The sequence below is a fragment of the Heloderma suspectum genome, chromosome 5, assembly GCF_057233095.1.
Source record: "Heloderma suspectum isolate Gila_16-S chromosome 5, 16-S_ref, whole genome shotgun sequence".
In the NCBI taxonomy this organism is placed as follows: domain Eukaryota; kingdom Metazoa; phylum Chordata; class Lepidosauria; order Squamata; family Helodermatidae; genus Heloderma; species Heloderma suspectum.
This window is the reverse complement of record NC_139462.1, coordinates 90,881,249-90,902,081: the sequence shown is the minus strand read 5'-3', so window position 1 is coordinate 90,902,081 and position 20,833 is coordinate 90,881,249. Positions and strand designations below refer to the sequence as shown.

The following is a 20,833-nucleotide window of genomic DNA, read 5'->3' as shown; positions in this document are numbered from 1 at the left end:
ATGGGTCTTTGTGGTTGCAGAGGTGATTTTTGGAAGTACAGTTTCTGAAAGATCAGAAATAACCAGAAAAAGATTTATGTTGGAAAGAGACTAGGCCCTTAAATAATTGGATGAGTAGTTCAAAAGCTTTATCAAATTTACTTTGCTGTAAGTTCTGCTACAAGTACTATTGGAGCATTAGTTTGAATACATGGGTCTCGTGTTGGCTCTCAAACTGTTTTCCCAGGATACACAGATTTGCTGAAATGTTGATTTTTATTAGTCCATCGAAACTGTGCTACAGATTTGGTTCTCACTGGGGTGTTAATATTGTTGTAATTGTAATATTTAATTTACTCTTAGTTGTCGTCTAGCCTGGATAATTGTCCAGGGAATACTTCAACACCAGCTGTGAATGAAATCAGTGCAGCAAGCAAGGCTCTGGTTCAGTCAGAAGAAGCCGCTACAGTGGATAGTGAGGTACTATATATTCATTCCAACACTGATACACTTTTATCTTAGATTCCAGAAGTCTTCCATTAATTGAAACTCAGCTATTATAAATGACTGGTAAACATGCTTCCTTCACCCCTTCACATTACTTTATTTTGAAGTATAGTGGGAATAGTTTGGATTAAAAAAATGGAATAAAATACCCAAATAAAACATGATGTCCTTGATGGCACTGGAGAAGTTAAATTTGGCCTAAAATAGGGGTAGAGAAGGAAGAGGCTGATTGAGAAATGAAGGAATAACAGCATCATTGGATACCACGGGCAAGAGATTTTCTATCTTCCCACACCGCCTTTCCCTTTTGCTTGCATATTTTTCCTTCCTAATGCCCTTATAGGAAAGGTTTGCCTGTCTGACATGGGAGTCTGATCTCTACTAGTTTAACTGAAGCCATCCAAAAAAGGCACAGTCCTCAGTATACTTTAAAAGGGAAAAATCCATAATCTGCACAAATTTGCAATAGCATGTTTTTATTTCTATTTCATTAAAATATTTCCTCTTCATTTATTTTAAATAGCTTTGGTCTGAAATGCGTAGGCATGAGATTTTAAGAGAAGAATTGCGGCAGAGAAGAAAGCAGCTTGAAGCTTTAATGGCTGAACACCAGAGGAGGAGAGATCTAGCAGATAACACATCTGCGTGTGCTGGATCTGTTAAAAGTGACGGGTCAGAGACTCAATGCACTCCCCAACAAAGTAGAACAGAAAAGTAAGAGAATAAGTGAAATAACTTCGGCTTCTTCATCTGGTCTGTATTTAGGGAATAGAAACATTCACTGCGAAGATAGGCACCATTCCAGTGTTATATTTAGATATAGGATACTGTTAAAATAAGTCATAACTCGAGTTGCCTATACTAAGCATTGCTTTCCACTAAAATTAAAGGAAGGGAAGAGAGATCCTTCCCTCTGCTGCTCACCCTGACAGTTTGTATTGTCCCTGCAGTAGGCTTCGAACTCTTAATTTAGAGGTGCCAAGATAGTGATAAATCAGATCTAGGTTTACTTACAAGGAGATACTTTATTGAGTACCATCAGCACACAGGTGTACCCAATGGTTGGATCAGACAGCTTCTCTGAACCCAGAGCCATGGGGTAAAATGGGTATTATACCATACATGTTAGCAGTGAGGCAGCATGACAACAGCAAGTGTTAATTAGCGTTAATTCCCAGAATAGGCTAACAGTGCTTGTTCAGAAGGAAAACAATCAGAGCTTTCTCAGCGCAGACAGCTGCAACTTGGCATAAACATAGCCTCACTTCCCAGGCCCATACTAGGCTTTGATAAGATACTAGTCTTGATTAGTATGGAATGTGCTGAGGCTGCAGTATTGACCTTTGACTCATCTCACATGCTCAGAGGCTCACTAGCAAGGAAATTGCACCAGTAATGAACTTAAGCAAAGTATTATGGATCTCTAGGCCCCTCTAGAACTATAGGTGACTTGGCTACAGGCCTGGGGCCAGTACACAGTTGCTCACTACTGTGATATTGTTGCCTCTCATCTCTGCATCTTTCTGTCTTCAGAAAACCACAGAGGTTTATGAAGATTTTGTCCTTCTCATGAGATGTAATTAATTTCTAGGACTGAAGTAAATAACCTTAAGGCTACATCCGCATAATTTTTGTATCACTGTTATAAGTACCAGACTGATGCCTGTTTAGCCCAGCTTCTGTACAGGAGGCTTGAACAGACACTGTTAGGGTATATACAGCTATGCCTTCCTTTAAAAAAAGTGTATTCAGAAGTATCTAGAGATACAGTTGTGAATTGAAAAATACAGTAGCAACTGGGAACATTATAAGGAAAGGCACAACTACTTCACTGATACTCTTTTGGTCTTGCAGAATTCCTAAAAGACATGGTACATATAGGGCAAAGCAAATCTTAGATCCAGAATGTGAGATTAGTTTGTTTGCTATTGATTCTAATATGTGCAAAATAGTTACTTTTCTATAATCTAACTTCATTTTATTATGCTTTAGCAGCAGAATGACTGTTTTTTAATACCTAATGCTAGAACAATGGCAACATGGGGAGGGTCTACTCAGTGTGCACTCGATGAAGATGAAGGTGATGAAGATGCATATCTTTCTGATGGGCTTGCTCAAGCAGAAGAGGAGGAAGAGGAAGAACAAGAATCTAGTTCCAATGAGTTGTCCATGTGTCCCAATAATGTAGATCAAAGTTCATATTGTGGAAAGGAAGATAAGGAGAGGTTAGTTGTATGTCCACTACCAATAGTAAAGTTTTGGTAAATAGTTCCTTCTAAGAAAACAGTTTTCCCATGACTAGTCATTTAAACTGTTCATTTTGATGCCATATGTATGGTGTTCTGTATGTTGAAGCTTATTCTTAAAGGTAATATATTGAAAAACTATGAAGCGTGAGTGCCTGTATCTGGTATATTCTTTCTGTTACTTCATGTGTCAGTTTACCATTCAGCTGTGTAGTTTTGCAACTACCTAACTTTGAAGGCCCAGTTCAAATATTTATTGGGATGATGAGAGTCTTTGTGTTTAAATAAGCAGAGATGCCTCCTCCTGCACCATGGAGATAACATACAGTATGATGCCGGTGCTCCATCTGGATGCCATGTGCAAACAATTATTCCCCATCAAATAGGGGTGTGTGTGAAAATGTACAAGTCGGGATTGCATCACACATGATGTTACCTGTACGGTGAAGGGGAGGAAACATGTCTGCTCCATACTAAGCCTATGTTACCAATAGACCTGATTTGCCTATTCACCTTTTGCTTCTTAGCCAGATGTTTCCATTATGAAATGCTCTGTACCAAGAGCAGAATTCTGAAATGTGTAATCCCTTATAATGCTCATTATTCCCAGCTGGAAGAATCCTCGTCCTCTTTCAACAGATGGAAACTACCGTCCCCTGGCTAAAGCAAGGCAGCAACAGAATATCAGTATGCGGCGGCAAGAAAACCATCGATGGATGTCTGAACTTTCTTATGTGGAAGAAAAAGAACAATGGCAAGAGCAGATTAACCAGCTGAAGAAACAGCTTGAATTCAGCGTCAACATTTGTCAGACTTTAATGCAGGATCAACAGGTAGAATATAAAAGGCATTTTGATTTTTCTTTCCTGTATTTTTTCCTTTAAAGTTGCTTGGACGTGGTTCAGATGGAACATCATGGCTGGGGCAGACTCAAGGCTGAAGATGTAGGAAGCAGTCACTTGTTGCATTTGCCTGGATTATTTCAGTGATTTCCCATGATATGAGAGCATCAACAGGCTGTTAAGGTTGAGAAGCCCACCATATGTTCCCTGGATCCTTGTCCTTTCCGATTTGTAAAATATGGCTGGGCAGAATGAAGCCATTGCTGAGGGGTGTTATCAATACTGGAGGGGAGGGGAGGGTGCTACAACATTGAAAGAAGGAGTGATTGAACCTCAAGAAACAATCACTTTGTGGCAATGACCACAGTTGCTATAGGCTGGTTTCTGTCCTCCCATTTTTGGTAAGGTAATTAAACATGTGGCAGAACAACTCCAGAGACTTCTTGACCCTGCTCAGTCTGTCTTCCAGACTGGTTATGGACTGAGGTAGCTTTAGTGGCTTAACGAATAACCTTCATTTGGAAATTAACTGGGTAATACCTCGTTGTTGATTCACTTGTATATCTCAGTGGCCTTTGACACTGTGTTTCATGAGATGTTGCTGTGCCGTGAAACTCAGGTGGGAGTATAGGACTCCACTTTAAGATGGTTGCATTTTTTTTATTAATGGCCCACTCCCGGAGTATTGCAATTGCCTTTGCTCTTTGGGACCTGTTGTGTGGTGTTTCACAGAGGTCAGTTTTGTTACTGTTATTGTTTAATTCTTTGTGAAAGGTTTGAGACAGGATGTCTGGAATTTTGGACTTGGGTGTCAACAATATGCTGATGATATTTCATTAAGTGGGCTGTTAGATGCTTCTGGCTCAATCCTTAACCAGGGTCTAGTAGTTAACTAAAGGTTAATAAACTGAAATTGAATCCAGACAACTTGAGGTGATGTTTGTGAGGAGACTGTGCAGCGGTGTCACTTGAGAATGAAAGTGTGTCCTCCCCAGCAGAAGAGGTATGTAGTCTTGAGGGTGCTCCAGGATCCAAAGCTGCTCCTGGAAAAGTGGGTGGTGGCAGTGACTGTATTACTTCATAGAGTCCCAGGATTTTGCTGAAGTTATTAATGCCTCTAGGATTTACTATTTCAGTGAACTGTATGTATTGATGCCTTCTTTACTATAAACCCCCTAGAGAATCTTGGGTATTGGCGTTATGTAAATATTGCAAATAGATACATTAAGACTGTTTGGAAATGTCAGCTGGTGAAGAATGCTATAACCTGCTTCTTGTTTGTTGTGGGAAGATGAAGCTTATGCAGCCAATATTACATCTCTCCTCACACCCATTCTCACAGCACTGTAATTGTAATCTGTTATGGCTCTGTTCACTGTTCCCTCCTTTAGGAAATGAGAACAGTCCCATAGGTGCACTGTGCAGAGTTACAAGCATAGGTGTAGAGGTGCAGAATCCTTACAAGGTGCAGACCCAAGGTTATGGAACCATCTCCTGAGGATGAAAACTTTCCTCCTGTCTTACTAGAAATAAATATGAAACTATCTCCTCTGCAAGGTTTTTAATAGCTGGGCAGCATGAATAGGGGATCTAGGTATGACTGATATTGTTAGTATTTTTGTGTGCTTGTAATGTTTTAAATTGTATTAGATTGAACTTGAAAATTTTTATTTTGTTGTACACAGCCTCAAGTGTCTGGAGAGGTGGGGCAAAAGGTTTTAAATAGCAAATCTTAATGAGACTCTAATTTGAATTGACATGGTTTCTTTTCCTCTGCAGACTCTCTCCTGTTTATTGCAAACTTTGCTTACTAGTCCTTACAGCATGATGCCCAGTAATGTTGCTTCGCCACAAGTACACCTTATAATGCATCAGTTAAACCAATGCTATGCTCAGTTGACCTGGCAACAAAATAATGTTCAAAGGTATTCATTTCAACTTTCTACCCTGCCATTTCTCAAAAATCCTGAACAGATAACATTAATAATACACAGGAATGGTCTGATATATTTAATGTACTTAAGAGAATCCTCATCACACTAGACTTCCATGTGCAAACCCCTACAAGAAAGGAAAGTGCAATATCTTGGAAGCACAGTGCAGACAAGAAACACAGTGCAGCGAGGTGTGTTATCTAATACTAAAAAACTAACATTTGTATGTCATTTGTATGCATATAGTAGAAACAATACCTCCATAGTGGCCTGACTTGCTTATGCTTTGATAACATTGGAATTTAGGCTCAGGTAGAATTTTGTTAGATTTTATTACTTCTTAAAACTGCTTAAGAGCTGAAATTCAGAAGCAGATGCATTTCTGCTTATTTGTGCTGGTTGACAGGCTGACATGCTTCTTCTGGGGCAGTATCCAATGCTGTCTGCATGCCATTGTGATCTACAGCTAAATCAGTGGGAAACTAGTGGTTCTTAAAGCAACTAGAAACGAGCAGAAATGCTCATTTCTGAAATGGGGTGTTGGGTCCTGCAGGTGCAACAGAATGAGTGAAAGTGCAGTGGTAGTATTGGATATGTTTATGCCCAGTACGTTTATTAATTATGTTTATTTGAAGTAATAGTTAGTTTAAAAAGCCCTTGTGTAACTGTTCAGAACTCATTGTTAACTTCACAGGTTGAAGCAAATGTTAAATGATCTAATGCACCAGCAAGAGCAACAGCAGGCAAGAACACCAAAAAAAGAAAAAGGCAGCAGGGCACCACCACCTCCGTCACCAACTGTGTTTTGTCCCTTCAGTTTTCCTTCCCAAACAATGAACCTGTTCAACGTACCTGGGTTCACAAATGTATCTTCTTTCCCACCAGGTAGGCATTTTCAGAACTGTAAAATAGAACACAAATTGACTAGTAGCAGATCTCCATGGGTTTTGCTTCTCTGGTCCCAGATAAATGGCTGAGAAGCAAAAAGTGAAACATTCTAATAACTACAAAGAAATGAGTGAAAAAGATCTGTAAAAGGATTGGGGGAGGGTTTGCTTTGAATAGGCTGATCATATTTCCTTGAGACAAAAACAGGATATTGGGATGACAAAAACGGGATGGATGAAACTGAATGTAGGGCAGAAAGAATCTCTATGGTCAGAACGATGGTAGAAATAACAGACTCACCCTCCTGGTTCCTACACGCTGAATGGGGCTTAGCGACCGCCTCTTGAATTCCCCGTCACTGCAGACAAGCAAGGGGGCGGCGTCTGATCATCGCTAGCTCAAGAAGCCTGGCCCTGACTGGATAAAGTAAATGGAACTTCCTCTTTTGTCACACTAGTAGTTTTACTGCACACATTGATTAGCATAGAGCCTTATGATAAACGCGTTCAGTTTTTTACAAAAAATTAAAGATGGGACAAAATGGACATTTATATTAAAACGACGGGATGGTCGGGAAATATGAAAAAAACGGTACTGTCCCATTTAAAATGGTATGTATGGTCAGCCTAGCTTTGAAGGAATAATGATGTGATGATGAAAAATGGTATTCCCAGCCACTATTATTCAGGCAATGGCTTAAATACTATAGCCTCACCTTAACAGTCTTCCTAACATAATGTTTTCTAAAACTGTAGGTTGGAAAGGAATATAGTACTGATTAAAAATCCCTTTGTAGAGGTGGATTTGGGTGGCCTTCGTAGATTAGGTTGAGGAGTGACTTCTTTCATGGGGCGGTTATGAGGATAAAATGGGATAATCCCATGGGTTCTGTCCTGAGTGCCGTGGAGAAAGATTGGATATAAATTTGCTTATGTATGTTTTCACTCATTGACTATCCTTGAATTTTATAATACAAACATTTGAATCATCCAGGGAAACACCTGTTTCTGACCTGATTTCTTTTTTTAGGTATCAACTTCAGCTCAATGTTTCCATCTGGTTTGGGTGAATTTCCACACAACTGTAATGCTCAAAACAGTGAACATCAGTCACCATTAGAACATATTGGGAAAACTGATTATATGGCATTTCCAAAGCCTTTTGAGAGTAATTCCACTCCTGGAACAGAGAAGCCAAGGTACTTTAAGCTTAAGCTGGACTTCTATTTGTGACCTGCATTGCATCGAAACCTGCATTAGAACTTGTGCATATGAGATTAATTTGAAGTTGTATTTCAGAGGTCAGTGCCAGGACCACCAGGTACAGCCCCATCCCCCTACTTGCTTCCACCACGTCTTCTGCCACAGCTTCTTCCTGCCTCCACACTCAGCTCAGCAGAGAGGAAGCAGGAAGATGACAGACTTTCTGCTTCCTTGCTCCTGAGGTGAGTGCAGTAGTAGGAAGACACAGCAGTGTGTGTGTAGGAAGAAGTGGTGGAGGTGGGTGGTGGAGGGAGAAGCAGTGCCAGGCTGACAGAAGTGGGGGGAGGCAGTGGCAGCAGAAGTGAGTGGGCAGGGGCAGAAGTGATGGGCGGGTGAGGGGGGCAGTGGCACAGAAGCAGTGGGCAGGCGGGGCAGCAGAAGAGGCAGGCATGGGACAGAAAGAAGAGGGAAGACATGAGAAGTAGGGGCAAAAAGAAGAAAACAGGAGAAGAAGTGTCTGTGGGGTGAGGGAAAAGAAATCCTGAGCAGGGAGGGGGAGGAAGGAAATCTTAGGGAACTGGGGACAAGAGGAAGCTGCAGGAGGGGGCAAGAGAACATCCTCCCAAATGGCAAAAATTACATATGCACCCCCAGACCCAGAAGAAAATTACAAATGTACCTGCGGACCCAAAAACGTTGCCTACCCCTGTTGTATTTTAATGTTGATGTAGTGTTTTTTGTTATTGAGACTATGATTCATAATGAAAGAGGTGCTCTCAAATGTGTAGGGGGGTTGGTTTGTAGGTTTTTGTCTTTTGGTATATGCAAATACTTGCCTTTGCAAGTATTTGCAACCTATTGACTCTTCTTATTCAGTTGGGTCCAGCTGTGATTGAAGTTCTAGTTTGGTGCTGGTTCAAGCCAGTAAAGATCAAGCATACCTCCAGAACCCGTTCAGTTTTAGTTCATTTGGGAAAATATAGATAATATAGAAAATATAGATATGATTTGCATTGCAGTGCTAATCTGGAAAGTGGGATGAAATAAATCAGTGTCTTATGTCCGAAGAACGACACACTCACTGGGGCTTCCCAATGCCTCCTGAAAAGATGATGCTAAAGATTGGGGAGCCATCCCAAATGACGTGGCTTCTGTTATAGTGATGGTTCAATAAACATGTTCAAATAATGATTCAGGGGGAAATTGTTTAGTTTTAAATTCTCTTTTTGCATTTGGCAGAATAAAGGTTTACAGAATTACAGCATTACAGAATTAGGTTTTTCCTCTTTTCACTTTTGTTTCTTCTTGACTAATAGTGCTTCTTATGAAACTTTCATTGTTTTGAATATTAAGTTGATAATAGGGACTTCATTTAAATTGAAGAGTACCCTAGGGTTGATGCAGATGTAATGATGTGGGATCATGTGCTCCATTTTCCCCCAGAAAGGCTTACCACTCTACTTTGTAGTGGTTGAAGCATAGTCGGCATTAACCATGGTTAACAGCTGAAGGCACATTGAACCTGGATTTTGAAATTTGAGATTTGTGCCTTCCAGGTTTTGTGTTAACTGTGGTTAACATTGGTCAGATTTAATGCTGAACCATTGTAAACAAAATTAGTATGCAGGAGGAGAAGGATCATGCAATTCCACAGATTTCTCCAGGTCTTTTAATTGTAGTTCAGAATCAGTGTTAGCTTATGACGGGACTAGTCCTTAGCCCAGGGGTGCAGAAACTCAGCCCGGGGATCCCAATCTGGTCTTCTGGGGGTCCCAGTATGGCCCTCTGGGGTTCCCAGAAGACCACACCTCTTTTCTTCCAGTCACCAATCATTTGGTAGCTTTCCAGCTTTTGTGCAATTCTTCCTCCATTCTAAAAGATTGAAATGCCTGGTGGTAAGTTCTTTAAGCTAAAATATCCTGCATTTAAAAAAAAAAATGTCCCCGCCTGTTTTGCCTTCAGTACCACCCACCCCTGCAATGCAGTCCCCACAAGCTCTGTAATGGAATTCGGCCCTCGGGCTGAAAAAGGTTCTGCATCCCTGCCTTAACTGTCTGGTAATACATTCCTTTTCTTGGAAAGCTTCTGGTTTTACACTCCCATGCCATGGTTCTGAAACGTACTTTGAATCTTTCTGTTTCTGTTAAGAGGTCAGAGGCAGCCTGAAGAGGAAATGGAGAATAGATCAGCTTGGTTAAATGAATACCAGGAAGGAGGAAAAGAGCAACAGATGTTCCTCAAGACTGGATCAGTGCACAATACAGCATGCGGTAATCACAAAAATCCACCCAACACCAGCAGGAGAAGAGAATTTGATGAAGAATCTCTGGAGAGTTTTAGTAGCATGCCTGATCCAGTGGATCCAACTACTGTGACTAAAACATTTAAACCTAGGAAAGCATCTGCACAGGCCAGTCTCGCTTCAAAAGACAAAACACCAAAGTCCAAGAATAAGAGGAGGAGTACTTCTCAATTTAAAAACCGGCCTAGAATTAATGGTATGCCCATACTAAACGCACATTATTTTGGTTTGGTTTTTGCTTGTATCACTCTCTGCATTTGCTCCCTTTTGAGGACAGAGCAGCTATGGAAATCCTGATAAGTAGCACGCCAAGGCTTCAGCCAGGGTTGGCCATCGACTGACACCAGGCTGCATTGCCAAATAGAAGGATGGAAGTTTTCTGTTCCTTGCCTTGCACACAAGTCCCTTGATTATCGCCAGCCCTCAGCCTGGTAGTGCAACTGGCACCTCCATCTTCTGCTAGCTTAGAGCCCTTCTGGTCAGCCCTCCTCCATGTGCAGACCTAAGGAATGTCCTTGCCCTTGTAGCCACTTCACAGCATATTTGGGTGGTGTCTGGAACATGTATTTTAAAATCAACAGTGGAGTTATAGATAATTATTTACTAAAATGTAATATATTGAAGTTATATAAGGAACTAATAATAGGCACCTAGTGACATCATTTAGTGTAGGTTAATTACCCTTAAATGTACTTTGGCTACCCTTTTGTAATCTTTACAGATAAGAACATTGAAAATAATGTTAAACGTAGTAGAAGTTTTCAGTCTCACAAGATAATCGTTGAGATTTTATTAATTTTGTGTTTTAAATGAACATAATGTGGTTAAGATGATAAGACCTGCCATGCTGGATGAAAGCATGTGTCTTTCTAATCCAGTATTCTGTTAGCCAGATGCCTCTGGGAAATTCACAAGCAAAGCATTAATTAAGGTGACAGCCTTCACCTCTTTGTCTTCAAGATTTAATACTGTTCCAAGGTATGTTGCCTTGGAACACGGAGGTTCCAATGTGTTGTCATGGCTAATAGCCATTGACAAACCTGTCCTCCATCAATTTTTTCTAAAAATTGAGACTAAGTTGGTTACCCTGATTTATATATTGATCTGTCCAGAATCTGTTAACTGAGACCTTCAAAATGTGTTAATTTATCTGAAACTGTGTTGTTTAATTGAATGTTTCAAATTTTTGAATAATGTTTTGGGGCAAGTTGTAAAAATATAACTTTTCATTTTAAGGTTTTGAAAGTGCCAGTGTTTCTAGTACATGTGAGCCTTACAAGAGCAATAGGAGTAGGCACTCAACTCGGAAAGAAGAAATTGTTCAAGCAAAAGTGTTCAGTAAAAAGAATCGGGAACAACTAGAAAAAATAATTAAGTACAGTAGATCATCAGAAATGTCCTCAGGTACTGTTTTTTTAAAAAAATAGTTAAAGAGATTTCCTTCTAAACTGAATTGATTCAGTGGTTATTTACATGCACTTAAATTCTGGGATTGGAATTTTCTGGTAATGGTCTGTTACATTCATGTAATTATTACTTGTTATCAGATAAAATCTCCATTAAAGATGTCTAGATAGAAAGTACTGTTGTGAGAGAATGTATGGAACTTCAGGCCCTCCTTAATACAATCGCATTCTTTTAAGGTCCTTTTAAATGTAATGACAACTGAATACAAGTAACCATGCATAGAGACATCTTAAAAATTTCCCAAACTAGAGTACATTATGTTGTAGCCATTATCTTAAAATCTTATAATGTTGAGTTGAAACATTGGTTTCTTTTTAATAAGAGATCCTTCTTGAGTTAAAAAAAAATCAAAGGTTAGCAACATGTTTCTGAATGAAATGGCTGATTCTGCATATAATTTACTGTTCAACACTTCACTTTTTCACTTCTAAAGGGACATGTTCAAGCATATATTTAGTCAATGGGTTATCTTGCACGTAATGGGGCTGGCAGAAGCTGACTTCTCTGTTCCCTCCTCTCCACGGTAGTCTGCTCCCGAAAATGCTCCACTGAGGATTGGGAGCCCCTGCTGAAAGGGGTGGGCTATGGCAAAGGAGACTGAAAGTCAAGTGGGATTCCCCTCAAATCAAGCAGAAGTGCTTGGATGGTGGTTCTGTTCAATTTGCAGGTATTCCCCCTTCTACCTCAACCCCCCCCCCCCCCGGCTGCAGCCCACCCCATTCAACAGGGTTCTTCAGCACTTGGTGGAGCATTTTGGGTGGCCTAGGAGGGCTACTTTGGGGAGAAGGGAGTAGAGAATGTAGCTTTTGCCAGCCCCGCATGCTTAACTCTGGATCCAACCCATTATTTGTTGTACGTAGTGTTTGAAATAAAATACTGGATGTCAAAATAGCACCATAAACAATGTTTCTTTGCTTTGAAGAGCAAAGCACCTAAATGAGAAAACCATACCGCTCTTTTCAAATGTGCAAAATGCATTTCAAACATACATAATAACTTGACAGTGGGCTGGTTTGGATGTAGCCTAACCCACAGTTTAGTATTATGAGAATGAGCCTACCTCTCCCAACCCCAGACTTGTATGCTTCAGAACCTTTTGTTTTCTGTTTTTTCAGCTTGTGTTGTCTGAACTTAGACAGCATCAGCTAACCATAATTTATTAAACTGATTTATTTTAACTGCTGTTTACGGTTCAGATGATACATTAAACTATGGTTAATCCAGAGCAGAAGCTTCCTTTCTCATAGGCACTCTGGAGGAGAGGGTGGAGTGTGTGATCCTAGGGGGAGTCTGGCCTTATTCTCATAATGCTAAACTATGGTTTAACTTTGCATCCAAATGCAATCAAGTGTCCCTTTTTATCAGTGTGTGTGTGTGTGTGTGGGGGAGGTTTCTCTCTCTCTCTCCCCGCTTTTGGGATGCTTTGAAATTGTGGGAGACTAGCTTAGTCTTGAGACTTAATTCAATTTTATTGAAGTATTATATTTTCAATTTTATTTGTAAATAAATTAAATTTAAATTCTGATTTCAATAGAATTGTGTTAGTGGACACCGGCTATTGAGCCAGAAAACCCATGCATATACTTGAAAAATCCTTTTTGAAATCTTTACTTTTTCTTCCTGGATTTTTCGTGTGTGTATCTCTAAGTATACATATATATTTGGTCAGGTTTTTTCCACCTGACTTGGGCTCTCAGGGGATTTTTTTTAAAAAAATTCATTTGGATTACTAAGTAGCCTTTCTCCCATTATTTCATTAGGCCATGCCTTTATTTCTGATACACATTTTTGTGTTTATCACTGTCTGTCCTTCCCACCCACACCTTTCCTGCAGCACATGCTAGGAGAATACTGCAGCAGTCTAACAGAAATGCATGCATAGAAGCACCAGGTAATACACTAGCTGCTTAGCTTCTAAATTTACTTAATTTTCTGATCTCTTATCCTAAATTTTGTTTTCTATAGCTTGCTTTATTGAATTAGCAAAAAGTGAAATAATCCAAATGATTCTGCAAACTAATGTAAACAGTTTTATCTACTTGCTTTCCTGATTGGCTGCTTTATTATTATTATTATTATCATCACTCAAAAGTTGCAACCAGCCCCTACATATCTTCAATTTAGGATTTCCATGTCAGAGGAGGTGAATTTCAGGCAGACTTTTATGCTAGCATCTTTGATGTTAGAAACTAACCTCAGTGTGTTAGTAAATCTGATATTTGGTTCTAGCCATTTGTGTCTTGAGATAGGCAAGATGCAATAAAGAAAGCTATTGTTTGCAATCTGCTGTTTTGAGCTGCCGTCAGACCATCAACAATGGGCAGAGAAGCATCATATGGTTGCTGCCAGGAAAATGCAAGTGTGTTGCTATGCTTAGTGCAGGCTGTTAATCATTCAGGCCTTTCTGACTAGGCAAGCTCTTGAAAATCCAGATATTGTATTATGCAGAGGTGGTACGGATCTAAATTGTTACCATTTGTGCTGTAGTGAAACTTCAGCAGTGTGTCCTGCAAGCAAATCAGAGTTGGTGCTCAAATAGGCACTCACTTAGTCTCAGGCAAAAGGAGATCTATCATACTGGTTGGGTGAAGTAGAAAAGAAGTATTGAATCCTACCTATCCTTTTTGAAATAAAATAAAATAAAGGACATACATTGATTACTGCCTAATGTAAAGACCAAATTGTGGTTGCTGAAACTTAAAACTGGATTTTAGTATACTTACACACGTGCTCAGCTAACATCAAGAGCAAATACAAGAATTGTTTGGCACCTTAAAGACTTAACAAATATATTATGCCATGAGCTTTCATAGGCACATGAAGTAAACTGTGAAACATGTAGAGTCTTTAGTCCAGGATCCAAAGAACTGTGCAACTAGTTCCATGGGCAGCAAGGGTTGCTTTGGATTTCAGCATTTTTTTTCAAGTGCTACATGACTGAGTGTTACTAACCTGCAGAGTACTGACTCAGATCACTGTTGTGTTTCAACCAAATACATTACGGCAAACATTCAGGGTTGCGGTGTTAAGTTAGTAGTGCTTTGCTGTATTTAGTACTAAGGGTGAAATAGGATTCCTACCACCACCCCACCTAAAGTAAACTTCAGCAGGGGCTTTTGTGCAGATATTTGGTGGATATATTTAATCTATAAAATACAAAATGCAGAAATTTATTTGTCACTGTAGTTCAAGCTATGCTTAAAAAAAAAAAAAAAAGGACACTGACTTGGATCGCAGCTGTTGTGCGCATACTCCCCTCATGCACAAGGGCTCTTCACACACATCATTTCAGCATTAGCTCTTCCCAAGATTGGGGGCCCTCTAGAGCTCTACTCCTATGAAGCACAGGGAGCTGCTAATGGAAGGAAATATCACCCCTTCCCTTTGTGCACGAGCAGAAACACTGTCCAACAACTCATGGGAGGGGTGGAAGGACTGATCTCATCCATAAGGTACATCTTCCTTAAATTCTGTATGTTCTGATAGGAAAGAAATGTCAATAGAGAACAATGATGGGATTTATTAATTTATCTTTCTACAGAAACGGGCAGTGATCTTTCTATGTTTGAAGCTTTGCGAGACACCATTTATTCTGAAGTAGCTACTTTGATATCTCAAAATGAATCTCGCCCTCATTTTCTCATAGAGCTGTTTCATGAGCTCCAGATGCTAAATACAGATTATTTGAGACAAAGAGCATTGTATGCTTTGCAGGTACCTTAAAAATCATTTTTGGTTTGTTTTTTTGTTAAGGCTATATTGTGAAAACTTTTACTTAACAAAACTGTTGCATTATATAGGATATAGTGACCAGACATGCTTCTGAAGATAATTCAAAAGGAGAACATCCAAAAGCACTGAGCTCAGCAGCGTGGGTAGGATCAAATTCAGAACTTACTCCCAGTGAAAGCCTTGCAACTACTGATGATGTAAGATTTTTGAAAACTTTATTTGGGGTATTTTAACGTAAAATTTACATTAAAGAAGTGTTTTTGGTTTCAGCTTAGGAACCTGTTACCCATACATGTCATATCCAAAAGCTGCACAGCTTTGAACCATTTGGCTTGGATGTGAATATACATCTTAGAATAACTCCAGTTGAGAATTATGGAAAAGTCTTGTCAGCAAATTCTATAAAAGCAGAGGGAAATACTTTTTCATTTAAGTGTTTGTATAAAAGTGTAGGTGATGTCCCCCATAAAATTAAATCATGGAAGTCTTTAAAGTTTTGTTGATGATTGGTCTATGCTAGGGGTGAGGTAACAATTCAGGTCAACTCATGCTCATTCCTCAGAGCTTCGGCTATTGGGCGGTATAGAAATGGAATGAATGAATGAATGAATGAATGAATGAATAAATAAATAGCATCTTTTGACTTTACCAGAGCTTTTTAGTCCAATTCTCTCAGATCTGTGTACTTGGCAAAGGCTGCAATCCTAAATACACTTATGTCCTATTGAACAGTGGGAATTGCTTCCAAGTAAATACACGTAGGGTTGTGCCTCTCTCTCTCTCTCTCTCTCTCACGCACGCACGCACGCACACGTGTGTGTATCTATATCTATATCTACATAAAATAGCATTAGTGGAAATCCATTAATGTAACATTGGGTTTAACACACTGTAGTTTGAGCTTACCTGTTCTAACAGTTAAGGATTCTTGTAAAAGTGAGAACTGTTGCTTCTCAGTTTGATATGAGGAGGCATCCAAGAATAGGTTAACTCCCCTCATTGCCCAGGAAAGGCAAGGATCATGTGATATAGGGTCTTTGCATCAGACCCATTACTCTCTGATTTTACCCCAGTTGTTCTCTGTGTTTTACCTAGGACAGAGCTCTCTCCTCTAGTCCTGGACAATAGATAGATTTTTCTTTCTGGCAGGTGTTTCCTAGCTTGGGAGAATGAAGTACTTTATCCAGTGAATTTCCTGAAGAAGAATTAATTGTAATCCAGTTTTCCAACCATTTCTAGCAAAGCCCTAACGCTGGTACAAATAATGAGTGCAAGACACTGAAGGATTCGCCTCAGCTGTAGACACGTTAAGATCTGAATTCTTAATTTAAGATCCTGGGTAGTAATTTATAAAAACAGGAGAGAGTTTGAGGATAGCTAGTTGTTTGTAGAAGAACATGTGCCAACTTCTTCTGTTTCACTTTTTTAAGGAGACATTTGAGAAGAACTTTGACCAAGGAGCCTGTAGAGAGTGTGAACAAAATGATGCAGACAATGGCAGTACCATGTCTGCATCTTCAAATTTTGAACCCTTTGCTACTGATGATCTTGGTAAGCATAGACCTGGCAGTTACAGTCACACCTGCGAACTATCAATTAATGTTTAATTGGTGCACTCAGTAAACTTAGCAATAATCACCATTTCTTCTTGCAGTTTTTGTACTTAATCTACACATATTAATGCTTGATTTTCAAAACCTAAAATATATATTGTAAAAGATTTTGTTGCCTAAACATAGGCAACACTGTGATTCATTTAGATCAGGCACTGGCTCGGATGAGAGAATATGAACGGATGAAAATGGCAGCCGAAAGTAACCTTGACTCTGAGGATGGTTGTTGTAGTAATCTCCAGAGTGTTCCTGCCTCCAAACTGGAAGGTATCTATTTATTCATTTGTCACAGTTATATCTTGCCCTTTTTCAAAGGAACATACACATCCTTTCTGGGCAGTCTTCCATGCAGATACTGTCCTGGCCTAATCTTCAGAAACAGCTGTGTTAGGTGCCTTAACACCTAAAGTTAAAGCGTTTATATACCCACCTTATGGGTATATAAATGTTTGATCGTGTTTATAAGAGTGATTATGGACTTGATATATTTGACTTTATATCCTTGAATATGCTTAACTGCTAAAATAAGATGAAATCTTTATATACTCGAAGAACCAGAAATTGTTACATATATTGAAATTGCAGCTTTGTGAAAAGAATGTTGACTTAAGTATACTCTTTTCTCTTTAAAGGTTCAGATACAGTTGAAAGCCATTGTGCACCACAGCCTACTGAAGTACCTGCTGTTCCTTGTCCTCGAATAGATACTAAGCAGCTTGACCGGCAAATTAAAGCCATTATGAAAGAGGTTATCCCTTTTCTGAAGGTAATCAAAATTCTAATTTCAGTAAATGCAGATCAGAAGAATGTCAAGCTGTTTTTTATGAAAAACTGTAGTTATTTTCTCTTAAGTAACAGTCTTGATTTACAGAGGAGACAATCCTTCCTTACCTTTTCCCCTTCTCAAACAATAAATGCTCCCTTCCCAGGAGTGCACATTTTTGCTTAGCCACTGTTCATGGCCTTGTGCAAAGTCTGATAAGTTAAAATCTTTTCAATGCATAGCCATTGTAGCTCTTATCCTACTGTGCATGTACTGGGAAGCTGCCTTTATGTTCCCTAATCTGTAAGCAAATATCTGCTTTGCTGTTCTGGGACATCAACTTTGAAACTGGCAGACTTACTACTTGTATGTAAAGTACTATGAATAAAAGCAAAACATGTCAAAGAAAGGTATTTTTCTTTGTGTGTATCTTTTAAGTAAAGAGTAATCAATTTTTAACTCTTGCTTAGGAGCACATGGATGAAGTATGTTCTACTCAGCTCTTGACTTCAGTAAGGCGTATGGTCTTAACCCTTACTCAACAAAATGATGAAAGCAAAGAATTTGTGAAGATGTTTCATAACCAACTTGGTAGCATGTTGCAGGTCGGTATACAATTTGAGTTCTCCTTAGTCTTAGACCTCATTTTCACAATCAGTATAGTTACGGTAAGATGAGATTATTTAACCTTGTTGCTTCGATGTGAATGTTCCTTCCTGCGGTGATAGCTGGTTTTACCACATCAGTGAGTCTTTTGCACAGAACTACAGAGTCAAAGCAGAGCTCTTCATAAACACTCATTGACTTTGAAAATTAACATAAAGGTTGCTACACCGTAAGTACTAAGCGGCTCAATTCTAAAGTCTTGAAAGTACAACTTGTAGTGGATATCTGACATGTTACGGCATTTTGCTTTTAATGTATCATTTGGAATGTAATCTCAGTGGTTGCGCATACCCCCCCCCCCTCTGAGCAGAAGAATGTCCTGATCAGTTGTGCCCTCTGTATTTCTGCTTTAGATTTTCAAAAATTGGCAGAATAAAATGGAGTGTGTGGTGTAATGGTTAGAGTACTGGACTAGGCAGGTTTGAGTTTAGAACCCTATTTAACCATGAAGCTCAGTAGATGACCTTGGGCAGGTCATCTAGCTAGTATGGTGGTTGTGAGGGTAAAGTTGGATAGAGGTTATCCAACTTTATTCTCACATCCACCATACTGGCTGAATGCCACCATATATGCCACCCTGAATACTTTGGGGATGGGTGACATATATAAATGTAATAAATAAAACCAAAACTCTCATTTTCTTTTTTGACAGGATTCACTGGCAAAATTTGCTGGTAGGAAGCTAAAGGATTGTGGGGAGGACCTCCTTGTGGAGATTTCTGAAGTCTTATTCAATGAACTAGCCTTCTTTAAACTCATGCAAGACTTGGACAACAATAGCCTTACAATAAAGCAAAGAAGTAAAAGGAAAATCGAAGCAGATGGAGTAATACAATCTTATACCAAAGAGGTTAATTTTACACTTTAAATATGAATAATTTTCCTAGAGAATGGAGCTTTATATTACCTTTAAAATATAGTGTTTTTTTTAATTTCTAAATTTGGCCAACTCTGCTGTCTACTATCAGTAGCTGATGCGTAAATTTAAACTGAACAGTTTCTTTTACATTATCCCTTCCTGTCAGTATTTTTCTTCAGGGCAGATAGGACTGAGGTCTCCTCAGGAGTCATTGTCTGGGTCACCTGGACCATAGTTGCCATCATTTATGACAATTGAACATGCTAGTTGGGGCTGGTGGAAATTGTAGCCCAACACATCTGGAGGACACCAGATTAGGGAAGGCTTGTCTAGACCGCTTTTATTTTAGATCTATATGCTTCCTTGCATTCTCCTTATTAAGGGATGCTTTCAGATGACACTTTAAGCATAAAGGATATAAGTACTCTTTGGAAACTTACTATTCATGGGTTCTGAAAAAAGGACATGTCAATCTTCTTCATTGTCTTTATCTTCAGACATGGATGTGGCTTGTAAGACTCCACTTGTGTCACATACCATGAAGAAGCATCCTTAGTGTTTGTAGCTGGGAGGTGTCTGGCGGCAATCAGGATGACTGTGTTTACTGTTTGAAAGACTACTTTCCAAACTCTGCAAATTCTTCCTATCTTACTTTGAACCTCACCTAGAAGTTTCAAGTATCTTCCAACATATCATTAAGTTGTGTGCCTACACAAGAAATTGCCAGGAATACATTTACCTTACTGCAAATAGCAACTCATAAATAACATATGATTTACCTTAAATTCTGATTTAACAATCCATATCTAATAGCCTGTTCTGATAGAACAAAATTGCACAAATAGAAGCATTAATATTAACTATTTGCAGTGTCAAGCAGTACTAAAAAAACCAAACATGACCATTATAATAGCTAAGGACCAGCTAAAAATCGCAGAACAGTCAGTTCACATTTCACAGAAGCCTTCCTTGGGCTCAAAGTTGAATTGATCCTCAGAAAGAGGTACAGGAAAAGAGAAAATATTCCTGATAAAGGGTATAGAGGCTTTCCCCAACCTGGTGCTCTCCATATGTTTTGCACTTCAACTCCCATCAAGCCCAGCCAGCATAGCCAATGGTCAGAAAAGCTGGGAATTGTAGTCTAACACATCTGGAGGACATTAGGTAGGGGAAGGCTGGTATAGTACACTCCCTGTCTGTAATACATTGTAATCTTACAGTGTTTCAGGAAACACTTTGCAGACTAATTAGATTAACTTGTTCCTAGTGCTGAAGCTCACTGGTTCCACCAAATCTTACTGGGACAAAGAAGCAATAACTGATCTCTCATTACTAGTACTCAAGTTGGTTTCTTTCTTAGAGATGATTTAATCTCCCATCTTATGTAGTTGCACTACTTTTTCAATTCTCTACTTTCTAGGCAAAAAGAGCACTTGAAGAAGTAGTCTGTTCATCTACTGAAGATATTGATGAAGATAAAGTAAGTTTTTCTTTACAACAATGGTGAAAATATGGGCTTGCATTTTCTGTAATAGACTTGACAATTAAAGGTAATTATAAACAATAATAGTAATTTTCTCAGAAGTGGTCAGTTTTAAAGCGAAGTGATCCCCCCCCCTTTTTTCCCTCAAATTCATGAGTATATGACCATCTGAGAAGTGATTCAGCAAAATATATTGTCTCTGACTGGAACCATACTCAAGCGTTATCCCACTCAAACTAGGATGCACAATGAGCAGAAATTGTCATTTTGCTCTCTTTTTTCTTTTCTTTTTCAATGGCATGGAGCAGCAAAAATACTGAACTATATATCCAGCACCAGACAACCAGATA

General features: G+C 39.2%; 2 protein-coding genes across 24 annotated transcripts in view; one reads left to right on the top strand and one right to left on the bottom strand.

Moving 5' to 3' along the window:
* The window catches only part of LOC146344110 (general transcription factor IIE subunit 1-like), a 57,690-nt gene that overhangs the window by 6,959 nt on the left and 29,898 nt on the right, over positions 1 to 20,833 (bottom strand). For 2 of the 3 annotated variants that reach the window (XM_084856658.1, XM_084856657.1), the window contains exon 6: positions 6,361 to 6,409. The exons of the other annotated variant lie outside the window; for it this stretch is intronic. In XM_084856658.1, the coding sequence (XP_084712784.1) occupies positions 6,367 to 6,409 (43 nt within the window). In that variant the 3' untranslated portion in view covers positions 6,361 to 6,366. The remainder of the gene's footprint in view (positions 1 to 6,360; positions 6,410 to 20,833) is intronic. 3 annotated transcript variants of the gene reach the window in all.
* The window catches only part of PCM1 (pericentriolar material 1), a 52,842-nt gene that overhangs the window by 26,278 nt on the left and 5,731 nt on the right, over positions 1 to 20,833 (top strand). For 10 of the 21 annotated variants that reach the window (XM_084856636.1, XM_084856642.1, XM_084856647.1 and 7 more), the window contains 18 exons: positions 343 to 459; positions 1,010 to 1,200; positions 2,514 to 2,711; positions 3,343 to 3,565; positions 5,354 to 5,499; positions 6,203 to 6,393; positions 7,426 to 7,594; positions 9,747 to 10,096; positions 11,137 to 11,304; positions 13,202 to 13,258; positions 14,909 to 15,081; positions 15,168 to 15,296; positions 16,530 to 16,650; positions 16,839 to 16,979; positions 17,345 to 17,478; positions 17,946 to 18,080; positions 18,794 to 18,991; positions 20,421 to 20,480. In XM_084856636.1, the coding sequence (XP_084712762.1) occupies positions 343 to 459; positions 1,010 to 1,200; positions 2,514 to 2,711; positions 3,343 to 3,565; positions 5,354 to 5,499; positions 6,203 to 6,393; positions 7,426 to 7,594; positions 9,747 to 10,096; positions 11,137 to 11,304; positions 13,202 to 13,258; positions 14,909 to 15,081; positions 15,168 to 15,296; positions 16,530 to 16,650; positions 16,839 to 16,979; positions 17,345 to 17,478; positions 17,946 to 18,080; positions 18,794 to 18,991; positions 20,421 to 20,480 (2,901 nt within the window). The remainder of the gene's footprint in view (positions 1 to 342; positions 460 to 1,009; positions 1,201 to 2,513; positions 2,712 to 3,342; positions 3,566 to 5,353; positions 5,500 to 6,202; positions 6,394 to 7,425; positions 7,595 to 9,746; positions 10,097 to 11,136; positions 11,305 to 13,201; positions 13,259 to 14,908; positions 15,082 to 15,167; positions 15,297 to 16,529; positions 16,651 to 16,838; positions 16,980 to 17,344; positions 17,479 to 17,945; positions 18,081 to 18,793; positions 18,992 to 20,420; positions 20,481 to 20,833) is intronic. The other 11 variants (XM_084856655.1, XM_084856651.1, XM_084856638.1 and 8 more) reach the window with 3 other exon arrangements.